Source organism: Aquarana catesbeiana, linkage group LG05 (genome assembly GCF_042186555.1).
Source record: "Aquarana catesbeiana isolate 2022-GZ linkage group LG05, ASM4218655v1, whole genome shotgun sequence".
NCBI classification, from domain to species: Eukaryota; Metazoa; Chordata; class Amphibia; order Anura; family Ranidae; genus Aquarana; species Aquarana catesbeiana.
In genome coordinates, this window is record NC_133328.1 from 29,224,932 (window position 1) to 29,238,524 (window position 13,593).

Genomic DNA, 13,593 nt, shown 5'->3' on the forward strand with positions numbered 1-13,593 from the left:
TCAAAATCTGTTGCAGTACACTGATGGTCCATTCACAATGAATGGCCTGCCTTAAATACAATGCAAGTAAACGCACTGCAATGGAATGCTTTGAGCCACGTTCACGCACAGCAGACTGTATTTACACTTGACTAGCCTCAGAAGGATCCTCTGTCTAGGTGGATCGGATGTTTTTTTTTGTTTTTTTAAGGCGGACAGGATTGGATTGGAGGGTGTAAACAAGTCCATTTACACCCCGCCGGTCTATAGGGGGCGAATGGAGGGTCCAATCAGGTCCCCCTGAAAAAAAATGGTCAGGCAGACCTGATTGGACCCTGTGTGTGAAAGAGGCCTTAGTGTGAATAGACCCTTCTAAAATGTTAAAGCTTTTATGAGATTTTAGTGACCGGGTTTAGATCTACATGAACTTTCACAATTTCAGAAGCTCAATTCTAATCCTACAATAAAAAAAAATCAAAGCCACAAATACTCCTGGCATAGATTTATCTCAGTTTATTACTAAAAAAAAAAAAAAAAAAATCTGGTCCTCCTTGGAAGCAGGGTAAAGTTTCATTGATTGACCTGCAGGAAGGTCTTGTTGACCTTGCACATGGGGCTATCCAACTGTAGTGCATTAACTCCTGGCGTTACAGTGTGCCAAGCAGGGACAGGTGCAGCTCCCAGCCTTCATCCCTGACTACACAGGGCCCTAAATGCAGTACCACTCAATACAGCATTCAGTCCACCATGGACGCTGCACCTGTCCCTCCCTGGCAGACCAATCAGGAGGGACAGACTACTCCTGGGTGCCCTGTTTGCAAGAAGTCTTCAATCTTAATCTCTGCTCATGTAGATGCCTGCAAGTTGAAGACATGTGGAATTCCTAAAAATTACCAGGGCTTTGTAATATAGCCATGGCACTGACTCAGTAAAGTAGTGAAATCAGTGGATGAACATGTCAATAGGGACCGCTAGGGGAGGAGAATTGGGACAGGTAAGGAGGTGCTCCCACAGGACTGCTGGTGGAGAATAGGGACAGCTAAGGAGGTGCTCTCACAGGACTGCTGGGGGAGAACATTTGGGACAGCTAAGGAGGTGCTCCCACAAGACTGCTGGGGGAGAACATTGGGTCAGGTAAGAAGGTGCTCTAACAGGATTGCTGGGGGAGAACATTGAGGACAGGTAAGGAGGTGCTCTCACAGGACTGCTGGGGAGAACATTGGGGACAGGTAAGGAGGTGCTCTCACAGGACTGCTGGGGAGAATATTGGGGACAGGTAAGGAGGTGCTCTCACAGGACTGCTGGGGAGAACATTGGGGACAGGTAAGGAGGTGCTCTCACAGGACTGCTGGGGAGAACATTGGGGACAGGTAAGGAGGTGCTCACAGGACTGCTGGGGAGAACATTGGGGACAGGTAAGGAGATGCTCTCACAGGACTGCTGGGGAGAACATTGGGGACAGGTAAGGAGGTGCTCTCACAGGACTGCTGGGGGAGAACATTGGGGACAGGTAAGGAGGTGCTCTCACAGGACTGCTGGGGAGAACATTGGGGACAGGTAAGGAGGTGCTCTCACAGGACTGCTGGGGGAGAACATTGGGGACAGGTAAGGAGGTGCTCTCACAGGACTGCTGGGGGAGAACATTGGGGACAGGTAAGGAGGTGCTCTCACAGGACTGCTGGGGGAGAACATTGGGGACAGGTAAGGAGGTGCTCACAGGACTGCTGGTGGAGGAAATTGGGGACAGCTAATGGGGTGCTCTCACAGGACTGCTGGTTAGAGCTGCACGATTCTGGCCAAAATGAGAATTACTATTTTTTTCCTTAGAATAAAGATCACATTCCTCGCAGCATATCATCATCTTTCACAATATACAAAAAAAAATTGGGCTAACTTTACGGTTTAGTTTTTTTTTATTAATTCATTAAAGTGTGTTTTTTTCCCCAACAAAAATTGCGTTTGAAAGACCGCTGCACAAATACAGAGTGACATAAAATAATGCAACTACTGCCATTTTATTCTCTAGGTTCTCTGCTAAAATATATATATTTTGGGGTTCTAAGTGATTTTCTAGCAAAAAATACTGATTTTAACTTGTAAACAAGTGTCAGAAAAAGGTTTAGTCTTTAAGTGTTTAAACTGTCCTCATCTGCAGACCAAAGTTAATTCCTTTGATCTAAGAGGAAGTGTTATAATGTTTCTCCTTATGTCTAAGCTATGTTGTCATAAACTTGGCAGGCTGCACAGCTGTGAGCAGAGAACTCTGCATAGAATGGGAAAATGCTTTTCCAAGACCTCAAAAGGGAGGGGGAAGAATCGTGATCTGATTTTTTTTTTTTTAACGATTAATTGTGCAGCTCTACTGCTGGTGGAGGAGATTGGGGACAGGTAAGGAGGTGCTCTCACAGGACTGCTGGTGGAGGAGACTGGGGATAGGTAGAGACATGCTCTCACAGAACTTCTTGGTCAAGGGGATTGAAGATATGTCAGTAGGTACAGGTGGAATAGTGGAGGAGGGATAGACAAGTACCTGCTTTTGTAGAGGGAGAGACCTGGAATCCACTAAGTGAACTCAAACTTGATAGAGAGTAACAATTCTCAGCCAACACCTAAGAAAGGCACTAAAAACTCATTTAAAAATCATGGATCCTTTTTTCCATAAGAGCAATTACAATTTGTCACAAATTAAATACAGCATATACATGTAGTATGGGGGTGGGGCTTATTCTCAGGCCTGCTTAGAGGATAAGACCTGGTGTACACCTGGGCCCCAGGGATATCATTGGGATGAATTTAAAAACAAACACACGCACACACTCAGGTATTCATAGGGATCACATAGTAACTGCATTTCAGTTCTATTGTTACCACAGGTATTTTTTTTAGACTGTAGACAGGGCAATGAAGTTTGCCTAAAATCTTGTAATGTAAATGACTGCCGAAGAAGTTTTTCCCTCTACAGGTGGTTTCATGGTAAAGTGAACCCATGCTTGGAGTGCACTGAACCACTGCCCTGCCAAGCTGCACCTACTTGACTTCATTTTGCTGCAACCACCAAGATTGGAAAGGTGGTCCTGCTAAGATTTGGAACCTACATAGGGCTGAGGAGATTCTCTACCCCCCACACAGCACCGCTGAATTGCCAAACAAGCATTAGTATGGTCATGTAGGAGTAAAAGGGAGTGAATCACATGACTCCATATACCCAAAGTACTAGGTACATCTCCTTGCTAAACAGTGGTACTGGAACCAAATAGAAGCTGGGCATTTGCAGCTGGAGAGGGCTATTAAATTATTTATTTCACTGCTCTTCAAGGACATGCTACATGTTCCCTTTAATTCTATGTTTTTCTAGTTATGAAAATATACACAAGGCAACACAAACCGACATCCTTACTCAACTGAGCGTATGAATAGGTTCAGCAGCAATCGTAACGTTTAAACAAAGCAAATGACAGTTGATATGGCATCTGTTGTGTGTACCTTGGAAGGCACAGCGTGGTTTCTACAAACAATCAGTGGCACAAAGGGATGAATTCTGTTCACAGGAGCTGCCAATGAAGTCAGCACTCTGGAATGTGAGGTGTTGTGTGGCCTAGGTGCTGGTGAGGTGTGACTTGTCAAACAAAGCACCGTCAATATTTCCTTACTACATGTCCGGCACAGAGTCAAACACTTCCACTCGGTCAGGCAAAACCCAAACTCCAAAATGTAGGGATCACTACAGTCTGAAGGCTAGAGTGTGATTCTACCACTAAGTGCATCCTTAATCAAAGTCAGTATAAAAACACAACTAATTGTTCCACAGGGGCTAAATATCATCTACCCTCAATATCATGGCAATACACGTTCCCAGAGCCAGAAGGGAAAAGAAAAAAAAAAAAAAAAAAATAATATTCCTATATTCAAAAATTTAAAAACAAAAAAAAAAAACACATAGCACTGTCCTGTCAAGTTATCAAAGGAATCCCTCCACCACTTAGTGCAGGGGATGCAGCCCACTGACTGTCTCCTCTCTGCTTGTGTCCAATCACCAAATTCTGTTCATTAGGTTTGTAACACAATAAAACCTGGCCCCTGCCTGCATCAGGTCCCCCAGTCTCTGGCCGCCGCCTGCATCAGGTCCCCCAGTCTCTGGCCGCCGCCTGCATCAGGTCCTCCAGTCTCTGGCCGCCGCCTGCATCAGGTCCCCCAGTCTCTGGCCGCCGCCTGCATCAGGTCCCCCAGTCTCTGGCCGCCGCCTGCATCAGGTCCCCCAGTCTCTGGCCGCCGCCTGCATCAGGTCCCCCAGTCTCTGGCCGCCGCCTGCATCAGGTCCCCCAGTCTCTGGCCGCCGCCTGCATCAGGTCCCCCAGTCTCTGGCCGCCGCCTGCATCAGGTCCCCCAGTCTCTGGCCGCCGCCTGCATCAGGTCCCCCAGTCTCTGGCCGCCGCCTGCATCAGGTCCCCCAGTCTCTGGCCGCCGCCTGCATCAGGTCCCCCAGTCTCTGGCCGCCGCCTGCATCAGGTCCCCCAGTCTCTGGCCGCCGCCTGCATCAGGTCCCCCAGTCTCTGGCCGCCGCCTGCATCAGGTCCCCCAGTCTCTGGCCGCCGCCTGCATCAGGTCCCCCAGTCTCTGGCCGCCGCCTGCATCAGGTCCCCCAGTCTCTGGTGCCAACACCATATTAAGAGTGTTAACCACCACTGCTCTAAGCTCTGATTGGCTGGGAAGTACAGGAGTCTAATAATAAAAAAAAGTGAGGTATGATAAAAAGAATTTAAAGCCTTACTCTATGCAGGAAAATACATAACCCTTGCCATAGGCCCTCCACTATGTAAGGGTTAAATCCTCGGGCAGAAGGTGCAATACTTACCCAATTCCTCACTGCAGCAGGCTCCCTCCATCTGTGCAACTGATCACCTGAAGCCTCTGCTCTAAGAGTTCCAGACGACAATCACACATTGAATTAACCAAGTACAATGCAGGGCCAATAATTATGAATTGTATTAGAGGGCAACAAGGACCCACCCATAACTCAAAGCGTCAGAGAAAAGAGGAATATAAAATAATGCCTGTATTAGATGATGCCTGTAGTTTTGGGTGAAGGGCAAGATTATAACTACTCGTTTTTCATCAGACACCGCTACTGTGCTCGGCCAACCATACTTTTTTATTACTCCCAGGAGGGGGTTGGGTGAAGAGGAGACTCTGGGCAATTTAAGTCTCGGAGAGCAAAGATCAGCAGAGCAGTCTGAGGAACAGATTTAATATATAGTATTTGCTTTTTTGCCACAGGGGCACCCTTTTTTTTTATTTTTGGAGTTTCCAGCTACACATGACATTTTCTGTCAGGGACAGAAGCTCAAATAGTTGAGACCCAATACTTATAAAAAACTACCGGGCTTTGCAACAATAGTTTCCTGTTTGGTCAGTAAGCCATATAAGATGACCATTTAAAAGAGACAGAAATTGGCTATTTATGTTAGTATGGATTAAAGAGTCCCTGTCTCCTACAGATAAAATTACAAGTAAGCACGCGAAAGACAATATTTTAAAAAATTAAGCTTAAGAAATCTCCAGGATTTCGTGGTCTGGCACTTTATGTCTCCTACCAAAGCAAGGTCAATAGAGAGCCGACAGGCTGAATGTTAGTTTGGCAATCTAAATTCCCCTGTATGAAGAAATCTATGGAAGATATTTGTATAGAAGCACAAAGCAAGGAAAGAGACATGAAGTGACACAAAATGGCAGAGAAGACATGAACTATGTAAAATGACAACGATGGGTGAAAGCGGCACAGGCTGAACATAGGCGACAGAGGCGAGGGGGAGAGGGGGAGAGGGGGCGGGGGGTGATGTCTGCCGCTACACTCACCTTTATCTCTATCAAAGAGCAGATCATCTGTGGAACAAGGGCTGCCCTCCTGTGATTCAGGGGGACAGGATGGAGAGGCGCACGGGGAATGGTTGCTGCTGCAGCTGCTGCTTCGCTCTTGGACAGAAGGCGTCTGAGTGTCGATGCTGCGCGTGCTACTGCTGCGATATGTGGAAGGTAATGGAGCTCGACGTCCATCAGGAATTTCTAAAGGCTGTAGGGAAGAGGAAAAATAAATTAAATGAAGTTTTTTTTTTAAATGCAAGTTATTCGAAAACAAATGCAGAAGAGAAAAAAAAAAAAAAAAAAAAAAAAAAAAAAAGCGCCTTACATCATGAACCTGGGAAAATTAAGCACAGCATACTATGAAAATGTAAGCAGAAGTTAGTCAGTGTAAACCTCATGTGCTAAAACTACAGACAGCTGAAGTTATAGGCAATCTCAATTCACAGCCCAAGTCATGTAACTTGCTTTTACCAGATATTGGGTAAAAAAAGAAACCTATATTACTTAGTTAGCAAGCATGGGATTCTATTTTAAGACCTGTCACTGGCAGTCAGAAAGACGGACTACAATACATAAGATCTGTTGGAAAGGACCATTACTTTCTAATTATGAAAGTCAATATAATAACCACATCTTATTAAACCACCCGGTCCAAAAGCAACACTTGTTCCATATTAAGCTATCACTTTCAGGAATAGACACTTGGGGCTTAGCTTCCACTTGCGGTTGGGGAATATGATAAAAATAGGCAGTTGAGCGATGTTTTCACCAACTCCCCAAAAACGTAAAGGCAGCTGGACAGTATTGTACACATGTCCCAATGCTTTGCTTCTGGGGGGTGGCGGGCCCAGAGGAAGTGAGCTGAATAATGCTGGTCATTAGACTGAGGACCTCTATTGAAAGGTTGAGTTAATGAATCAATAAGCTCAGTGTTGGACCAGTCTGATAACTGACTGCCACATCCCTATTAGTAGATAAAGGAAAAAAAAACCCAGTGGGACTTTAAAGGCAGTGGACAGAGTAACCAAAGTAGAAATCGTAATACATTTTATAAAAAGAATTAAAATGGTAGTCAATAGAACATAAATCAATAAAAACAATAGAAATTCACCATACAGATAACGTTGTGTAGTATTCTGAACTGGAACGGTCGAGTTAAAAAGGAGGAGAACTACAGCTAAAGCTCGATTGGCTGTACTTCTGTCGATCACAGGAGTCCAGTTCGTTCTGCTCTCCTGTGACCAGCAGCCCATGTCCCTTCCACAGCCCAGCGCTTCAGTGAGCATCTTCTGATCGTGGGTGCAATGCTTTACAGGCTCCTAAAGAAATGCATTTTTTTTTACCCACTAAAAAAAATTTGCATTTTTTTTTTTTTTTTTTTAATACGGCTGTAAGAGTATTCAAGCCTGGTTCAATCTCCTAAGGGCCCTGTCACATGGGAGATCCAATTAGGTCCATTAGGTGGACCTGATCGGAAGGCCCATGCATTCCTACACCTTATGGGTATAAACGGACTTGTGTTTATTTCACCCGCCTATCTCTGGGTTCCGATCGGATCTGCAAAAAAAAAAAAAAAAAATATAGGAGGACTGCGTCCTCTTTTCATTTTGGCAGACCGGATCAGAGGCAGACCACCCACAGAGCAGAGCAAGGTCTATCCGTGTCTCCTCCGCACAAACCTCGGACCTGGTTATCTGCCTTGCTTTGTTCCTTACTTTTGAGACTATGACAACTCCCCCTTTAACTCCCCTTTAACCTCTTGCTGACCACGCTATAGCTGAATGTCGGCTACAGTGCGGTTGCACATTTCCGAGCATCTATTGACGCCCTCCTAAAACCCTGCCTCTCCACGTGCCCCCCAGGGCAGGCATCGGGATCGCTTTGATCACCGTGTCCTCTGGACATAGCTGATCACAGATTGGGGTAAAAGGCCAACCACAGCTGATCACAAACAGGATTTGCTGGTAATTGTAAGTCCTCTCCTCAAGCGGACAGCGCATGAGAGAAGAGCCAGTAAGCAGCAATCCACACAGGGGAAAACTACACTGATCACCAGTGCATCCTATCAGTGCTGCCTGTCAACGCCCATCAGTGGAGCCCCATTAGTAAAACAGAAAATTAATTATTTGAAAAATTTTATAACAAACCGAGAGAAGAAAAAAAAAAGTTTTTGCCCCAAAATGTTTGGCTTTTTTGGGGTTTAGCCAAGCCCAAAAAAAAACAAAAAAAAAAAAACCACAAAAACAAACAAACAACCACAGTGGTTAAATACCACCAAAAGAAAGCTCTATCCCATCTCCAAAAACATGATAAAACATCATATGGGTAGTGTTGCAAGAGCGTGCAATTGTCAAAGTGTGACAGTGCTGAAAGCTGGGGGGTGGACACAAAAATCTGATTGTGTCCACCCTTTCCACCTCCTCACCTTCATGGAAGGATAAGCAGGTATTCTTTAAAATAAAAGCTGCTTATTTATAAAGGTTGAATACAACTTTTGCAATGACATGTTAAAGCTTACGTGAGATTTGGGTCTACTTTAATATGAACCTGTTTTGTCTCTGTGTTATTTAAAAAAAAAAAAAAATTGCAGTTTTTAAAAAATGGTTTACTGCTTCATCAAAGTTGTTGACAAGCCCAGATGGTAGTTGTACTCCTGCAAAATGTTACAATAAACATTCCACATACAGCACCAGCTAAATAAAAAAAAAAAAGCAATTCAGCTGCGGATTATATATAGAAGTGTTTGCTTTATGCGGCCCATTCTACTTTAAGAACAGTTCACAGGAAAGCTGTGTATCTAGAGACGTATTTATAGATTGTACAAAGAAAACAAACACAATTTACTGCCGCTCTGTGCGAGGGAAAACTCCCACACCAAAGTGGAAAAAATAAGTGTACATCTCTGGGTCAGGACGAGGGGAAAGCGGTGCTAAACTCGGGCCCGTTCCTTACAGGGGGTGGGCGTGAGTCTCTGCTGAATTATACAGTAATGACAGGCCCAGAAATAGACTCCCAGTGAATCTACAGCACAGAGGTGAATAGGAAGAGGCGGAAATAATTGCTAGATACAAAATGAGGTGTACGTGATCACGTCACTACAGAGAAGACAAGTACATTCACACTTCCATGTTCCTGTGCTCAATAGCACACAATGGCACCCAAATGTGGAACGGAGATGACAAGTACAAAATATACCCTCTATAACGTGTCAAATACAAGGCCCACGGGCCAAATCATGTGGCCCTCGCACCTAGGGATCTTTATTCAGCCAGAACACGGCCAAACTCTGTTCCATCGCCTTCGGCTCTCGTCCTCTGCTCCCCACCATCCCTTGTAAACACAGAAGCCTTCTGTAATTACAGGGACACTTTTCTCTTTGCAGCTCATGGCTCTAACAGATCCCTGCCCTGCACACACTAGGCAGGGCTCAGCTGGGACAAACGCACAGCACCCCCAAACCCTGCACTTTGTACACGTACTCCTGAGCACTCCTATGTATCCTGAGTTGATGGTCTTACACACGATCGGATTGTTCGCCAAGAAAACCGTGGAATTTTGTCCGAAGGGCGTTGGCCCAAACTTGTCTTGCACACACACGGCACACAATTGTTGGCCAACATTTGCGAACATAGTGATGTACTACGTTGTTTTTCAGCTCTTTAGCGCCATCCTTTAGGCTCCTTCTGCTAATTTTGTGTTAGTAGAAGTTTGGCGAGTGTTGATTTGCACTTTTCAGTTCGTTTCTGAACGGCTGTTCGTCAACCAGCCATGTTGCGGAATTGGGGAAGATAACATATTTATTATTGGCCTTGGAGTTATTGCTTCGACATTTTTTTGGTTGAATAATGATTTGATTTGGTATATTTTCTATATTTTTGGATGCATAGAATGTACTTTTTAGTTAAGTTCTATTGGCAGATAGCATGTCTAATTTTATTTGTTTTCTTTTTTTAATGCAAAATTAAAAAATTGTGTAGAATAATACTTGGCTATGTGTTTTACTGCAAATTACAATTTGGGAGTAGGCAGTTACATTTAAAAAAAAAATACAATATAAAATTGACAAGGGACACCAACATAGTTTTATCTCTGATCTTAAAAACTACGGAATACTGATGTTGTGGTAACTTGATCAAATATATAGATATAAGCATAATAATGTTATTCTTGATATAACTAGAAAAAAAAGCCTTTGAAAATTCGTATCACCAGCAAAGCAGCTTCATTATTATCCCATTAAAGAAGAGAATTGTGCACTGCATTTTGAGATTTCATAATTTGTCGCATCACGAATGTTAATTCTCCATTACAAAACGCGAGTTTACAAGACCGACCGCTTCTGGCTCGTCCTTGCTTCAAAGCATGCGTGTTTGTACTTTGGACTTTTGTACACACGCTCGGAAAATCTGACAGACATTTGTCCGTGGAAAATTTTAAAACCTGCTAGCCAACGTTTGTCCGTGGAAAATCCGACAATTGTCTGATGGAGCGTACACACGGTCGGATTTACCGCCAATAGCCTGTCAAACATTTCTCGTTGGAAAATCCGATCGTGTGTACGGGGGCTTTACAGATACTACCAACCCTTTGAGGGCAACCATAATGCTGATGCGACCTGCGGTGAAATGGAGTTCGACACCCCTGCTTTATGTCATTAAAGTGTAAAATTAAATACATCTTCTACAAATTTCCTTTTGTACTGTCTCTTTAAACGCTGCAAAGACAGAAAAAGCCCCATTGATCTGCTAGAAATCCAGTGAGCACCCTACTCCCTGTACGAGCTGACAACAGTGCTCCTGCTACATGGAAATTCTTACCTGCTGGACAACAGAACACCTCCCCTTCTCCATAATATAAAGGGAAGGTGTTTGTTTAGCCCAGCAGAGAACTGGGTGGGGTTTTTAATGCAGAAAAGACTTAATAGGGGAGATTTACTAAAACTGGGAGCAGTCGGATGCTAGTACAGATGTGCATGGTAGACAAATCAGCTTCTAATTTCAGCTTGTTCAATTAACCTTTGACAAAATCTGAAAGCTGGTTGGTTTATATGCAACACTGCAGCAAATTTTGCACACTCCAGCTTTAGTAAATTCTCTCCACTAGGTCTCCCTTGCATATTTTCTTACCTGCCTATCTGCACGTTGAGCTGCGAACACACAGCTCAGTGTACAATTTCAGCATCCGCCGCGTTAAATGAACTCCCACAAATGCTCTAGAGCAATGTCACCTTGGCTTGGACAATCTAAATATCTGATGTTGCGGCGCTTGAACGCCCCAGGACAGCAGCGCTTGAACGTCCCCGGACAGTGGCGCATAACTGAATGTTTTATATTGCCCAGGTATTTATACACAATTTTTACCTCTTCCTGTATTCCCCACCCCACCCCTGCTTCACCAGCCAGGGCCTTTAAATTGATCTTTATACCTAGAAGGTGGCATGGACTTCCTGATGCCCCCTGATTGGCCGTTACTGTGGTCACATGATCGGTAGCTCATTCTGCGAGCTCAGAATCAAAACTAAAGGCTGAAAGCCCTGTAATGACAGCTTGGTCACTGTGCTAGGAGTGGGTGGGTGTTGCAGTCCACCCTCTTTGCTGCTGCATACATGCATTGTGTGGCAAGAAGCTACTCAAAACACAACCTGAAAATGTTAGCTTTTTTTCTGTAACATTTAAACAAGTGAAGCGTATGGTCACGTGGCATCTAAAATAAGGGCTTTTGAGACTCAAGCAGTCAAACCCACTTCCTGACCAGTGATGCAAAGACACAATACCGACGCTTTGGCACAGTTTTTTAAGCAATAACAGGCACAAGCTAGACCATTATTCTGCATGCAAAATTAGTACATCCAACGCAACACCAGATACAAAAGCTGGCCTTGGTGCTATTTTTTTTTTCTAGCAACACTGTTGATGTCTCCCGCAGAGCTATTGTGTTGTTTTCCTGGTGTGGGGAGCCATCCTCATCAGGAAAACACAGTGATTACTGCTAGTAGCTACAGCCACTGGCAATAATTGCATGAAAAATCCAACATGCTGGTTGTACCCAAGTCCATCAATGGATCAACTTGGGTACAATCAGCCTGCCCATACATGCTTCAAATATCAGCCGGTCCCTGCTGAACTGGCCAAGATTTGAACCCTCTATGGCTGGCTTAACGCCAACACCAGAGCTCAGCCACCACTCAGTAAAGCTGTCAAACAAAATGCAAGGACAAGGGAAGCCTGGGAGGCAAAACTGGGTGAGGCCAAGCACAACAACTTTTTGCAAGAAAATTCAAGAGTCTGATTGTTTTGATATGCAGTTTTCACAGAAGGTAATTTCTGCTAATCCATTTATTGTGAAATGCTCAGTGTGAATTGCTGAAATTGGCAAAACAATTCATCTAAAAGGACTTTATACATTTGTCAAAGTGTCTGAAGCAGGGGTCTCAGCTGTTGCGAAACTACACGTCCCATGAGGCATTGTAAGGCTGACAGTTACAAGCATGACTTCCACAGGCAGAGGCATGATGGGACTTGTAGTTTCGCAACAGCTGGAGGGCCACCAGTTTGAGACCCCTGGTCTGAAGGAACAACTGTCTCAGTCCAAGTTGCCCAGCAACAAGATTCTTGTTCCAGAACAGCCTCTAAAACAGGGTTCCTCCAGAAGTAATTAAAGTTTCAGTGAGCAACATTTGCCTCTCACACAAGTAACCACTGACACCAATTTTGACGGGTCGCCAGCGCAAGGGGCATTTTAAAAAGGAGAAGTCCAGCCTGAGCTTTTCAGACTGGGCTTCTCCTCTGGGTCACAGGAATGCAATTCGTATTGCACTCTTGTGACCCGTTTTCAGCAGAGAGCGATCTGAAGTCGGCTCTCCGCTGACATCACTGCCAGTCGAGGTACCGCATCATCCCGACTTCTCGAGTCTGGATCCACCAGCTGCCTTGATTGATGGCAGTCTCAGCGAGCCGCTGAGACGGCCGCTACCCACCCCTCCACAGCTCAGCGCTCCAATGAGCGTGGAGAAGCAGAGGAAAGACGCTGACTGAGTCAGCAGCTCTCCTCTCGGGATCTGTGAAAACAGAGCCACCGGCGAGGTTCCATGGCTCGGTTACCAGTGCAGAGATGGTGGGGCACAGATGCAGCAACTGTCTGATGCTGCATACACCTAGAATAAAATAAAAATAAAAATAAAAAAATAAATAAAAAAAAGCCTAATTGTCTTTTATATAAATAACTGCCATAAAACACAGCCCTGGGTTTCAAGAATGCCAAGCATGCTACATTTTTTACTCTTATCACAACCTACCTAAACTATTCTTCCCCTTGACCCACTTCTTGTGTAACTGGTCTCTAGGGGAGATAACAGGACACAGTACCTGCCACATGCACCCCCCAACCAGTTATAATATAGCACTGGAATGGAACCCACAGCCAGAAGAGAGCTGGAAGCAAGTTACGTACAGTGCAGAGTTGGCGCGGGCCCACAAGCAAAAACAAAGAACTCTAGAGAGCACTATAAAATGTAATCAAAATTTAAAGTACGTCTGGGAAGGATTTAAAAACAAAAAAAAAAATCAAACATTTAGTATGGCTCATAAAAATGCTGAAGTGCTGTCTGAAATCCAGTGCACTTCCAACTTCCTGTTTGAGAAGATTATGTGGCTTCTGCCACAACTTCAGTTACACCCAGTACTCCTATCCAGGACAACAGAACATCTCACCTTATGGAGATTTCGGGGGGGGGGGGTCCTGTAAGTAGAGAAAATG

The 13,593-nt window shown here is 44.6% G+C and overlaps 1 protein-coding gene and 1 non-coding gene across 2 annotated transcripts in view; both read right to left on the reverse strand.

Annotated features, from left to right (window-relative positions):
- GLCCI1 (glucocorticoid induced 1) overlaps window positions 1-13,593 on the reverse strand; it is a 153,525-nt gene that overhangs the window by 14,074 nt on the left and 125,858 nt on the right. The window contains exon 6 of the mRNA XM_073629548.1: window positions 5,833-6,046. Within this exon, the coding sequence (XP_073485649.1) occupies window positions 5,833-6,046 (214 nt within the window). The remainder of the gene's footprint in view (window positions 1-5,832; window positions 6,047-13,593) is intronic.
- On the reverse strand, window positions 13,162-13,294 carry LOC141146554 (small nucleolar RNA SNORA54). Its single transcript, XR_012244947.1, has one exon. It is a non-coding gene; the product is annotated as a small nucleolar RNA SNORA54 (small nucleolar RNA).